General features: G+C 44.0%; 1 protein-coding gene across 1 annotated transcript in view; it reads right to left on the reverse strand.

Moving 5' to 3' along the window:
• Positions 1-1,310: 1,310 nt before the first annotated feature.
• The window catches only part of OXR1 (oxidation resistance 1), a 97,569-nt gene continuing 86,217 nt past the window's right edge, over positions 1,311-12,662 (reverse strand). Inside the window, exons 13-14 of the mRNA XM_066578867.1 lie at positions 9,157-9,230; positions 1,311-6,565 (exon numbers count right to left, since the gene is read on the reverse strand). Coding sequence (XP_066434964.1) covers positions 6,430-6,565; positions 9,157-9,230 — 210 coding nt within the window. The 3' untranslated portion in view covers positions 1,311-6,429. The remainder of the gene's footprint in view (positions 6,566-9,156; positions 9,231-12,662) is intronic.

The raw sequence follows: 12,662 nt of genomic DNA on the forward strand, positions 1-12,662 counted from the left end.
AGTCGTCAGAGTGAGTACTGCAGGGTTTAAGGCGGGTGCACACGACCGGGTCAGATCTCTCAGTGGAATATGACCCTGTGCCCAAGTGAAAGGAACATCCTGTCTTAAGGTGCTTTTAGATGGAAAGATTAAGAGTTCAAAAAATGACCAATAATCATACAGTCTAAACGAGAGCCAACGACCAAAACAAGAATCCTTCCTTCTATGCAGGCATAAAAACTGCCATAAGCCTGTTCGCTTATCACTCAGTCCCCCTTATTTGCTTCTACAGTGAATGTGATAGATAGAAAGATTCTCGTTTGAACGAACAAACGATGTATCTGCCAGTATAAACAGTCGGCCCGAGAGCGAATGAGCCAACGGCGACGTCACTCGCTCGTTCAAACAAGAATTGGCTCATCTTAAAGGTTCCTTAGGCAGGTTCCTGGCTTGGAGTGGCTCTTCTGATCCTTTAAGCAGAGGTTATCCATAGCACTCAACCTGAAGCTCTGCTAGAACAAGTGGTTTTGGTCACGCTGTTCACATTCACATTACAGAAGTAGTTTCTAACAAATTTATGGCGGCTTTTTGGATCCATTTGCAAGCAAATACCAAAGAATCCCAGTTTATGACTTATAATGCGGTCCTTCAGGCTTTTGTCATGGGTGTTTCCATGTCTTTGACGACAAGGGAGCGCTGCAGACTGCGCCATTCTTGCTGTAAGAAAGCCTGAGGCTGTGTATTTTCAGTCGGTTCAGTGCACACTGTACGTTGGGAACATTTCTTTGGCATATTTGTTATGAGCTTTTCCCAACGTCTACAAAGAATATCGTCCCGTATACCATATATAATTTATCACCATTCATTTGCATGGAAAGTAGCAGTCATCAATTTTAGATGGTATTGAAAAGTAAGCCCATCAGGTTCCGGATGTTCTGTGAATACGTCAAGAATATTGCCTTAAATGTAGTGTGAAAAATGGCATTTTTTACATTTAGGTTTGCATGATTTAAGTTTTAGCTACCAACACATTCCCTCCCTCCCCCCCCCCCCCCCATAGCACCCATATTTGGTTTGCGAATACACACCAAGCTAGGACATGCTGCAATTTGGTTTGTTCCTCTTTTATGCTACATCGGTCTGCATTAAAATAAAACAAAAAAACCCTGAAATCTGAATACGCCAATTTAATTCAATTGACCCGTGTGCTGTCAGTAAGTAGTACGAACCAAATACAGACAAGATACGTCCGTGCGAATGGGCCCTTTGACTTACTAGTAGGTTTCCCCTTGGTCCGCTGCACGCACACAAAACACGACACGACAATAGCGTAATATACATGTATTTATTTACTATATATATTTATACATATATTTATAGTTATATCACTATGACCTTATAGTACTTAAAATCCGTTACAGGATTAGTAATAGTCTTAAATCCACAAAGACAATAATAGTGCTGTGGAAGACCAGAGGGGGAAATGCTGATCTATTTACATATATTCTACATCAGACCTAGCAGGATGAAGCACTATATACAGAGAGAAGTGATGCCCTGTATTCCTAGTCACATTCAGCATTACGTCGTCTTCCCTTTGTTACCAAAGCAGTAGTAGGGGGATCTCTTAGATTCGGTGGGTTATTCCTCCCCTCTCTCAGATAACGGACAGCGTACGTTCACCTCGGACCACCAGTTTACCTGTGGATATAATCTACGTGAGCACTAGATCTATTGCTGCTCTTATCTCGTATGGATACCGTGTGATCGGTCTCTCAGGGCCTTTCACGTATGCGGAAAAACGTAAATGGAAAAAAAAAGTGTACAAAATGCACACATTTTAAGCCCATGTTTAAGTTTTTGAAATCATATGATTGGTATTAGCGTGGATTTTTTTTGTTAATAGAAAAACACGTTTTTCATGGTAATCTTTTTTTCTAATAAGGTTTTGTAGTCGCGCGCCCCCTCCCCCCACACACACACACACCCAAATCTCAAAAAACGGATACGTGAAGTGTATGGCAACATACATTTGTCATTGACTGCAATGTGCCACACACACACAAAAAAAAAAAATTAGTAGGCTACATCTTTCAGTCTTACAAAAAGGCTTGGCTGAATATAGTCAAACGTTACATAGTTTAGGTTTAGACCACTGTAGCCTATGGATCCGTGAAACTCTAGGTTTTCATTTGTTTTTGGACAAAAAGAAGAAAAAAAAAAACTACATTTTTCACGGATGAGCATATGCCAATGTGGCCAGCCCCTCAGTCTCACCTACATTTACAATTCAGCGGCATCTAAGCTCAAAAATCTCAAGTATTCCTGCATGTTCAGGATCTACTCTGGTGATTTGAATTCTGGGTAGTCTTTATAATCTACCAGTTTTAGGTGGGGAGGATAACTTACCTTCCCACAATGCAGTGCAGTGCAGAACATTGCATTATAGGATATCTACGAAGTGGTTAGAGAAGACTTATGAATACAGCTCTGGTGGTAAAAGAGCAAGGATGGAGGAGGCTACAAAGGAAGCGCCATGTGCACACAGCCTGTACAGGCTTTCTTGTAGAATGCGGGAGTAGGGGGGTGGGGGGGGGGGGGGGGGCGAGATAACACAGTGCAAATGTCTCCATATGTAGAGGTAAAATATGGGTTCATAGACAACATGTATGCGGATGTACAATGGATCCATGAGGCCTCACTAAACTGGTCACGTAGATTATATTAAGACTTAAACTGGTGTTCATAAGGTCAGTGGAACCATTTCGGTTAGGGCTCAAAAGTGACGCCCACAAGTCGTTACCACGATACACCATTAGGACTTATTCACACAATCACAAAATAGCGCGACTTTGTACCGCTACAAAACGCATGTATGTGAAGCCCAAGGTCTCCAATGGGTTCTCTCACATGAGGGATGTTTTGTAACCTGAAAGAACCCATTGGAAACCGTGGGCTTTACATACATGCGTTTTCGTAGCATTACAAAGTCGCGCTATTTTGTAGCCCGTGTGGATAAGGCCTTAATCTCAACGCTTCCATCTAAAACAGAGAAAATAAAGTTGCAGATAACTTGTGGCAATCCTGTAAACTAACTGTCAGATTTCAATGGCAACCTGTGAGCGACTCCATGTTGTTGTGGAGACCCAACCTTAAAGTGAATCCCCACCTCTCTTCATCATGAGGGACTTAGGCTTGAAATCCTCTCATTCTCGGACTTCAGAGGGACATTTCATACGAGTGGAATATTTCTGCAAGCAGCACTGAAAGCCACGGGGTAATCTGCAGGATTCTGCTCCAATACCCACGAGTCTACATGCCGGTTTAGGTGCAGCGGTTTCTGTGTCTTTTAGTGCATCTTGCAGAAATATTCTGCTTGTTTGAAAGTTCCCTTAGTCTTTCTCCATAGCAGTGAGCGCCCCATTTCCTGATACAGAGCTCCAAATCACCAGCACCAAACTGTATTTAATGGGCTTGTCCAAGACTTTCACTAATGATGATCTATCCTCAGGATAGGTCACCAAACATTGATCAGCAGGAAGGGGTCTGCCACTTGGGACCCCTGGGCCTGCTGTCCGAGTGTACAGAACTGGAAGCAGATGCTGCAGCAGCCTGGTATGGTATTGCAGACACAGCTGTGCCTATAGTACAAAACCAGCCCGCTGTAATATTAACAGCACTATTTGCTTCCAGAGTGGTCTGCTTTAACAGCGATGCAGAGAATCAGACGATTGGTGTGGATCCTTAGCGGTGAACCCCAGCCGATCAACTACTGATGACCCATCCTGAAAATAGGTCACCTATAGTAAAAGTCCAAGACAACCCCCTTTAAAGTGGACTTGTCATATCCTCTGATGAGCAGGGCCAGCTGCATAGCATTGAAGCCATAGTCCTACTGGCTATCTCATCATCTGTCTTTGTAAACCCTTCCCTTCCCCTGCATCAAGCTACATTAGTTACGGCTTCCAGTGATTGTAATCCGTCAAGTGGGTGGTGCCCTGCACTCACTGTCAATTGAGTACATCAGGGTTCCTCCACCCACTGACAGTGAGCAGTGACTACGGCCCATTCAACTGATTACAAGCGATGGGAGCTGTAACTAATGGAGGTTGGGGAACGGAGGCTTGTACAAAGGATAGATGCGCGATAGGGAGTTAAAGCAAAGCCACAGCTACAAAGCTATGCAGATGGCACTACTTATCAGAGGGCTACAGGTCCTCTTTAAAAAAAAAAAAAGCATGATAGCTGCCACTAGAGGGAGCTAACGCCATACTGTGCTTTTGGAGGTTGATGTATGCAGTAAGCTCCCTCTAGTGGTGGCTGCAGGCAGCCAGTATATATTTTAGACTTATCAAAAAGTAAATAAAATAGGGCCCCAACTGCTATAAATACATATAAATCAGAACAGTATTTTGAAACCATTCCCTTTATATAGGCATTCAGATGTTATTCATGTAACCCAAAGTGTCCCGCCGCCTGAACACCATTCCTATCTTTTCCCTCCGGAAAAATTCTGGCAGCGTATGGCGAGCGCTGCGACATGAACGGATGAAGGGAGGGAAAAGAAAAAAAAATATATATATATATATTGATTGCCTAGCGGTAAGGCCTATAAAGCCAGTCTTTTTGGCTTTTTTTTCTTGGTTTCTGAAAAAATAAGTTAAAGTGCTAGAAGCAAACCCGTCAAATGAACACATTTCTATAAGAACAACGCTACTCTTCAACATTAGATTTACAAGAGAATATACAATGTTTATCAAACTGCTGAGTCTCCAGCACAAAAAAAATATATATACTGTATATAACCCACTGTCACACTGAGAACGGCAATTTACTCGCATAACACAGAATAGAAAGCTTTGTTGAACGTGTTTTGCTGAGCAGTTATTGCACAAAAGGCTTATTTCTCTACAGAACGGCTACTGATATAAGTCTAGACTGGTGGATTTTTTTCCTCTGAGGTCACATGACAGTTTGCATATTCCACAAATAATACAAGTTACAATATTGTCTATTTATCGTCGTACATGACAACCATTTTTCTCAGATCAGGTACTAGAAATGTACAACATATATGCACTTGATACAAAACTACGAGACTTTCCTGCTAATTTCCCCCCCTGTATTTATATTATGTATACGTTATTGTAGTCCAGCATATGAACCCGAAATGGCTTTCCCTCTGCAAATCCATATCTATGTTCCTCGTCCATAGAAGAAGAAAACAAAAAAAAACTTAAAGGGTTGTCCCACTTCTAGCTGTTTGGCTGCAGGTAGCAGAGAGAGAGATGTACATTGCACAGTGGCTAGGGTTGGTACTGCACTCCAAGTCCTATTGAAGTGAATGAGACTCATCCTGCTGTGTATAGAGCCGTCTGCCTCCTGCAGCTAGAAGTGGGACAGACCCTCTAATAAGAGGCTGTCCCAAAAAAAGTTATTCCCCATCCACAGGATAGGGAATAAGCATCTGGTGGGTGGGGCACCACTGATTAAGTGAACAGGGGTCCTGAAGGCCCCCCAAAAATAGGGCGGTGGTCACGTGTGCGCACTATGGCTCCATTCATGTCAACTGAACCACTGGAGATAAACAAGTACAAGAACTCAACTGTCTCCAGGAATCTCACTGAAATGAATGGAGTGGTAGCCTACATGGGTGACCACTGCTCTGTTCTTTCAGACAGCTTTGGGTTCATGCTCTCCAGATTGGTAGTTGTCCCAGCAGTTGACTCCCCACTGATCCGATAGTTACTTTAGGTAGTGAATAACCGCTTTTGATAGAACAGCCCCTTCAAAGAAAACCTGCAAGGTGGGTACATAGCCTTGAAGTCCAAATTGTAAAATGAAGCGGTTTTGCGATAGGTCTTCATTAAAGATTTTCTACTGTTTAATGTCTACAGCTCCTCTGCAGACCATTGTGTCTCCATGGTGACAAACACAAAACAAACCCTGTGTAGTCTGCAGCCAGCCATCTATCCCTTACGCTAGTAAGAGCTGTAGACTCAAACCGGTGAGAAACCTTTGAATTTAAAGCTACTGCAAACTTGCTTTTTCTGTTCCAATGCATCAAAAACAAAGCATTTGGCCACAAAGATGGACCTTCCCTTTAAGTACTTTGAAGTCTATGGTTTGTGAGATCTGACTTCGGATGTCTGCGTTTGTTCCGTGACGATCCTGACGTTTGCTTGCGATATGTGCGCTTCTGGAGCCTGTGACTGAGGGAGCGACGGAAATGTACAACATTCATCGGAACGTACAGTTACAGCTTCACCCAATATTCATGTCTGAAAATAGATCTAGCTACCGAAAATAAAAAGTAACTATGGTTAAATATTAACAAAAATACAAATATATTAAAAGGGTATATATTAGTAAGCTGCGGTACACAGAGTCTCTCTTCTGTACAGGGGGTGGGGGGCGGAGGGATATTTGTCGCTAGGTTTATGTACATATTTACTCGAACGCCCAAATTTCAATGTCTTGAACGATGAAATCTTCTTTCTTAGAAAGCGTAGAGTTCCCAAACGTTTTACATGAGTGACTTCTTCCGTGGTAAAGATCTCCGTCCAGCCACAGCGCAAATTCTCCTCTGCAGAAGACAAAGGATAGCAAAGAATGAGTGCCACATAGCAGCGTTGTACATGTGGCCATTAGAGCTTATTATACATCTATATAGCATATACAGATGTAGCAGAGCTGAATTTGTCATTTGGCACATCTCACGGTAAATCTGAAGGTTTTTACATAGGACTGCCAGTAAACCACAGGTGCAGACTGTTAAAGAGGTATTCTCATTGAATCAGCTAGGATATGCCATAACTTTGTAAAGCGATGGCAGTCTAACCTCTGGGACCCCCACCGATGCTCAAAACGACCAGTCCGCAGCGCTGATTCAGCACCATTAACCCTTTAGTCCAATACTTTAGTGCCCCCCGAAACACTGTCCTGGTCATGTGATGATCATACATGCATGACTTGCTACAGGACACGGCTCCGATAACCGGTTCAAAACAAACCGTGTAGTTGCGTATCCATCACATGACAAGAGCAGACTTTCATCCTCTGGCGCCATTCAATTGTTGCAAGCAGAGATCTTGAAAGCCATGAGGAATTGATCGAGAAAGTAAACTGGAAAGTCACCTAACTTTTTATTGCACAAGGATTAATCTTTATTTGCTCTGCTCATCTCTATATCCATACATCAAAAAACAGGAATGACATCGAAGTACAATATCAATCTTCCCACTCATGAGGCCTAGCAAATTGTGAAGGAGATCCAATACTAGTAAATACATGGTGCCCGAGTCCAGGTTACCGGTCTTTGTGATTTTCTGCATAGAAATGACATTGTAGAAAAACAGTGTCCTTTCCAGTGTCCAGCACAAAAAGATGGCACAATATGTCCGGAATTATACATCTGTCTAGGACAGCAGCGCCGCCTGCTTGGCAGAAAAGAACTTTTAAAGTAGCAAGTTTAAGACTGTAGGTGTAAAGGTTAGACTGGAAGTATTCCTGCACAGATCAAATGGCAGCAACCGGAACTTTATATGGCAACTGCTAAAAGTTTTGCAGTCTATTACACACGATTCATGTTAAGGACACAGCACCATCTATAGGCATGAAGCAAGTACTACAGCAGCACCACAGTCCAAATCCAGGTAGGGTTGCTAGTTGCCACGGCCTCCGCAGAACTGCCATCAGAGGGCAGTGTCTGAAGTGGAATTACCACTGGAGCCGGGCACACCGCACCAGGGCACAAGCCGGGCACACCGCACGAGGGCATTGTGTGCAGCAGCACCTGGAGATAAGAATTCGACAGATGGATTTAAAATGCCTGACTAAAAGTAGTCAGCGCTCGTGCAGAGTATTCACACAGAAAGACTTGTCGCTGGATCCAGGTCTTCTCCTCAGTTTCACCTCCTATGGGAAGCGCTGAGCAGGGAGCTTTTACATGGGCCAGCGAGCCAACGAGGTTTAAGAGTAATTGTTTTCGTGTTCACACTGAACGAATTGTGAGCGTTAATCGTTACGTGTAAATGGACAGCTATCTAATGATTCCTCATAGAAGCTCAATAGGAAAGTCACCATCTTTCTGCTGGCCTCTCCGAAGGTGAATAGCAGACTGGTTACAGAGAAACTTCTGCTGGGTGCAAAGATGCAGAAAAGTTTAACCTGACTCTTAAAAGGTAATCTGTCAGATATTCTGAGCCCTATAAGCTATGTTTTATACTCCCCTTCCCTGCTGGCGCATGCATAAAGTTAGAGGACTACATACATCTCTTGTACTACATCTATGTAGCCTGCGAGAAGGACTGCAGCGACGGGTTTCATAGAGGACAGAAGGGGGACGCAGTGGGGAAGTAGAAGTATTACAACCCGGAACTCGGTGTGTCGGCTCGCATAAAGCTTAGGTTCTACTGCTTAAAGTAGCAGACAGATTCCCTTTAGAGTGGTTTCACATCTGCGTAGGGATCAGGAAAGGGGAACTACCGTGGCTGAACGGTTTCCGGCCTTTGGACAAAAGACGATACTTCATACAATGCTTTTTCTTCCAGTATTTACAGCCGAACCTGTGCCTAATCTCCGATTGGAGTTTCCAACGCAGGGGTAAAACTGGCCACAAAATGCCAAGAACTCTCTGTGCCACTGTTTACTGTTTCAACAGATTTTTCCACGGTTTCTGTTGTGTTAATTAAATAGCCTGTCAATGGCTTAAGATAATGTGTTAAAAATGTACCACATCTGTGCAGCACTTTCAGAGAAACTTGCATCTTCTCAGTAGCAGCCACACAGACGACTAGTCCTCCATATGCACGAGCGCTGCTTAGCGGCCCAAACAGTGGATGGAGCGTGCAACTAGCACCACGGAGCTCATACATATTGGAGGACTACTTCTCGTAGTTCTGTGTCACTGCTACTAATAAAATGTAAGTTTCTCCCAAACTACTGCACAGGTACACAGCAGACATATCACTGCAATCACAGTGCCTGTCACCATCTTATGCTGCCCTCACCGAAAACTGCCAAATGATGGTGAAAGAATCCCTTTAAAGATAGTTTAAAAAGGCCTGTCACAACAAGCCCCCTTTAAAAGCAGCCATGGAGATCCTCTGTTCTCCTACTTCTCCAAGTAAAAGGTATTGCATGGGGATTTCAAAACAAAAGCAAGCAGTAATTTACCCTCCTCCACCAAATGCTAGCGCGTCCATATCTCCTTTGATGAAGAACATGTTATCACCTGTCCATTTAAAGACCTGGGAGAAAAAAAACAAGAAATATTAGTTAATAAGGCGATGAGCCCAGTGACATCAGTCATACATATAGCGTCGGCTGATCATGGTCATGTCACTGGAGACTAAGTCTTTGTACTGGGCATAGTATTCCTTTGTACATTTTACAGCCATGCGGATCACACAACCCATCATTACACATGATCAGAGATAGTCTAATGAAAGGACTGACATGGCAGCAGTAGCAGCACAGTTAGCATTCTGTATCTTTGTGGGATCTTCTCTCGTCCCCCCTCCTCCTCCTCTCACTCCCTCCTGCAAGGCATCCTGTAGACTATGGCAGACTGTACCACCACTTCAGTACAGGGAGTTCTCTCTGCAGTTGTCCTGTGTAAAGACACCCATCTCATTTTTTTGCGGGACAACCATCACTGAAAATTGAGCAATTTTTTTTTTGCTGATCGTTGGCCATCCTATGCTACATTGGCTTGGGGGCCTGTCACATGGGATGACCTGTCTAGTGCAGATGCCCAACAGGCCATCCCAGCGGTGAGCGTTCCTGTGCACAGTTACACAGTAACTACCATCACTGAGCGAATGGAGGCGGAGTGGGTTGGGGATCATTCCAGTCCGCCAGTCTCCATTCCCAGTAAACAGGCCATCGTTCACATGGGCTGATCGCCGGTCAGTTTTTATGCATGCAGAAACTAAACGACAAACCATACGCAAACAAGTTATCATTCGCCGTTCAGCCGGTGAATGCCTTAATACTGAATAAGACTCCTTCTGAATCTCGCTGGATCGTAGTAATCCATTTATTGGCCCGTGTAAAAGAACCCTCAGGCTGGGTCCACACGGGGCTGATTTCCAGCAGAATGTCTCCAGCGGACATCCAGCTGCAGATCAGCAGTTGAATGCCTGCCTTCAAAACCGCACCAGGTTTCATCACAAATCCTATGTGGACGTCACCCCCTCATTGAAAAGAAGTGAATTCGGCAGCAGATACTGCGATAACATTGACATGCCGCAGTCAATTTCAGCACAGGTTTTGTGCTGGTAATTTCCGCAACTTGTGGACGAGATTTTCAAAGTCTTGTCCACTGTGCTCCTACTGTAAATGCAGCAGAAGTTCAGTGCAGAGGGTCGGCACGAGCATTCCGCTCCGTGTGGACCCCGCCTAACTGACAAAACACATTGAAGTGAGGGGAGCTGGGCATTAAACCATAATGGAGCTTTTAGAAAAAAAGGGAGGTAGTATTAGGTGCCAACTTGGCAAGTGCAACCCTCAATGCACTAGCCACTACTCGTACAGGTAATAACGGACATTTTTCGGTGATGTGTAGCAGATCAAAGTATTGGTAAGTCCCTCATATGACCCTCACAGCACACAATGGAAGTAGCAGCGTTACTATAATCTGTGTGTAGCCACCAATACGCAAACACCTAGGTGGTAGTAGTAGTATAGTTTGGGGGGCTGATAAACCAGCAAGGTCCTTAGGGTAAGCCAGCGAGGCTTGGCCACTTTACAAGCAGCTGCCAGTAAAATGAAGGCAGTACACCATCCAAGTATTTAAAGGAGGAAAAAGTCAGTGGGAGAGGACAGTTATGTGAAAGTACCAACATTTTGGGTAAATAAATCTTAAAAATATTTAAAAGACCAATAAGGCATAAAAGGTGGAGAAGACCAAGTTGTCAGTGTGTGCTCCGTAGAGCTTCCTGAGGGGGGTTCCATTCTTCTGGTGTAAATTATACATGTGTCGGTCCAGGGTGGTCATGCCCCCTTTCAGGAAAGTGGCAGGCAGTGGCGCAAAACTCCAAGTGTCACAAAGTTTGGGGGCAAGCAAGACTTGCACAAAATTTTGCCAATTTTACCACCAGAAGCCGTTGTAGAAAGGTTTACAAACATCCCTTTTTTCCCCTTCTGATTTACTGCAATATAGAAGTAGAACAGCCCCAGAGATGGTGGGGTTCCCTTTTAGGATTGCTTAAACGGCTTTTTAGTAACTACGTGTATTCTGCATGAAACAATTATGGCGCATCATTTCCCATAACTCTGGGCTATACCATTCCTGTGTTATTCCTCCTAGAAAATTATGAATAATTTAAGTTAAGTTGGGGTGGGGGAGGGATTCTACAGTCCTATGTAAGGACACATCCTAAGCAGAATGATGCATTTAGCTGCCAATTTACTCACATATTTCCAGGAGGGATAACAGAGGAATGGCACAGCGTAGGGTTTTAACAAACAGCGGTATAGAATTGTTATTTGAAAGGGAATACAACCATTTTCTAAAACATACCTGTCCGGAAGAATGACGGGTCCCCTGTCAGCCTCACCGAGTTAGGATTAAGGCCTAATTTACATGGTACTAATCACTGATGAAGAGCCACGATGAAGACGCACCCGCTGGATACACATCCATGAGCTTTTAGAATAACACTGGTGCGTATGAGCGTGTTCCCATTACCGTCTCGGTGTGCCTCACTACAGAGATGGTGGCCAGTAAGAAGACACTCCTAGAAATACATCTGCGACTATCTGTGATGATAGTGTAGGTTAGACCTTAACCCTTTACAATCCAACTTCCTGCTACCCGTACACTACCCAGCTCTTAATTTATTCTACCTGGGAAAGTGTTTTGTGGATTCCTTGGAATTACTCCACAGAGACACAGAAGCAGGAACCATCATGATGATTTTAGCCATTTTTTGAAAATTAAAAAGGGAGAATGAAAAATTGATAATAAGGAGAGAGAGAGCAGAGAAATCAGGTCAGACAAGGTAAGGGTTAATCCTAACCCAGTTAGATTGAAAGAGGACCTGTCATCCTTCCCTCTTTTTAGAAAATAGTAGTGTTCCCTCTGTACCTGCTCGCCTCTTCTGGGAGCTGTACTACCTGGATGGAACAATAGGGCAGACGCTTGCAGAATCCTGCCCTCGTTCTTCTCCGGCGTGGTTTGCCCCTCTAAGAGGACGTTCCCTTCCATCATTTCCCAGACAGAATTCAGCCTTGGGATTATTAGTTATGTTCTTTTTGGTATCCTTTGATGAGAAAGGGTGACGAAGAAAGTTTTGATGAATTTGTACTGGAGAATGCAAAATGGAACCTCAGAGCCCCCTGGGGAGGAAAATTATTGTAATCGAGAGCCATCATCTCCCGAGAGACCAGAAGCCTCAGAAAGACGGCCTTGTCGAAACCAGATGAGGACATACCCAGGATGCCGGGCGGGGCAATGATCTGTCAATCACGTTGTGGGCAGTGTGAAAGAGCTTGGAGGGAGAAGTTATGTACTAAGCCAAGTGTAAGAGGGTCAGTCACTGAAGTTGTGTGTAACGCCTGGAAGTGTGGAACTGGTATCAGAAAGACAGAATGCCCTTACTAGTGTGGATGATAATCCGCAGAGCCCAAGTACCCCCAGCGTCATGTCACCTGTATAACTGGCATTATTGAGCACT

Source organism: Eleutherodactylus coqui, chromosome 9 (assembly GCF_035609145.1).
Source record: "Eleutherodactylus coqui strain aEleCoq1 chromosome 9, aEleCoq1.hap1, whole genome shotgun sequence".
Lineage (NCBI taxonomy): Eukaryota > Metazoa > Chordata > Amphibia > Anura > Eleutherodactylidae > Eleutherodactylus > Eleutherodactylus coqui.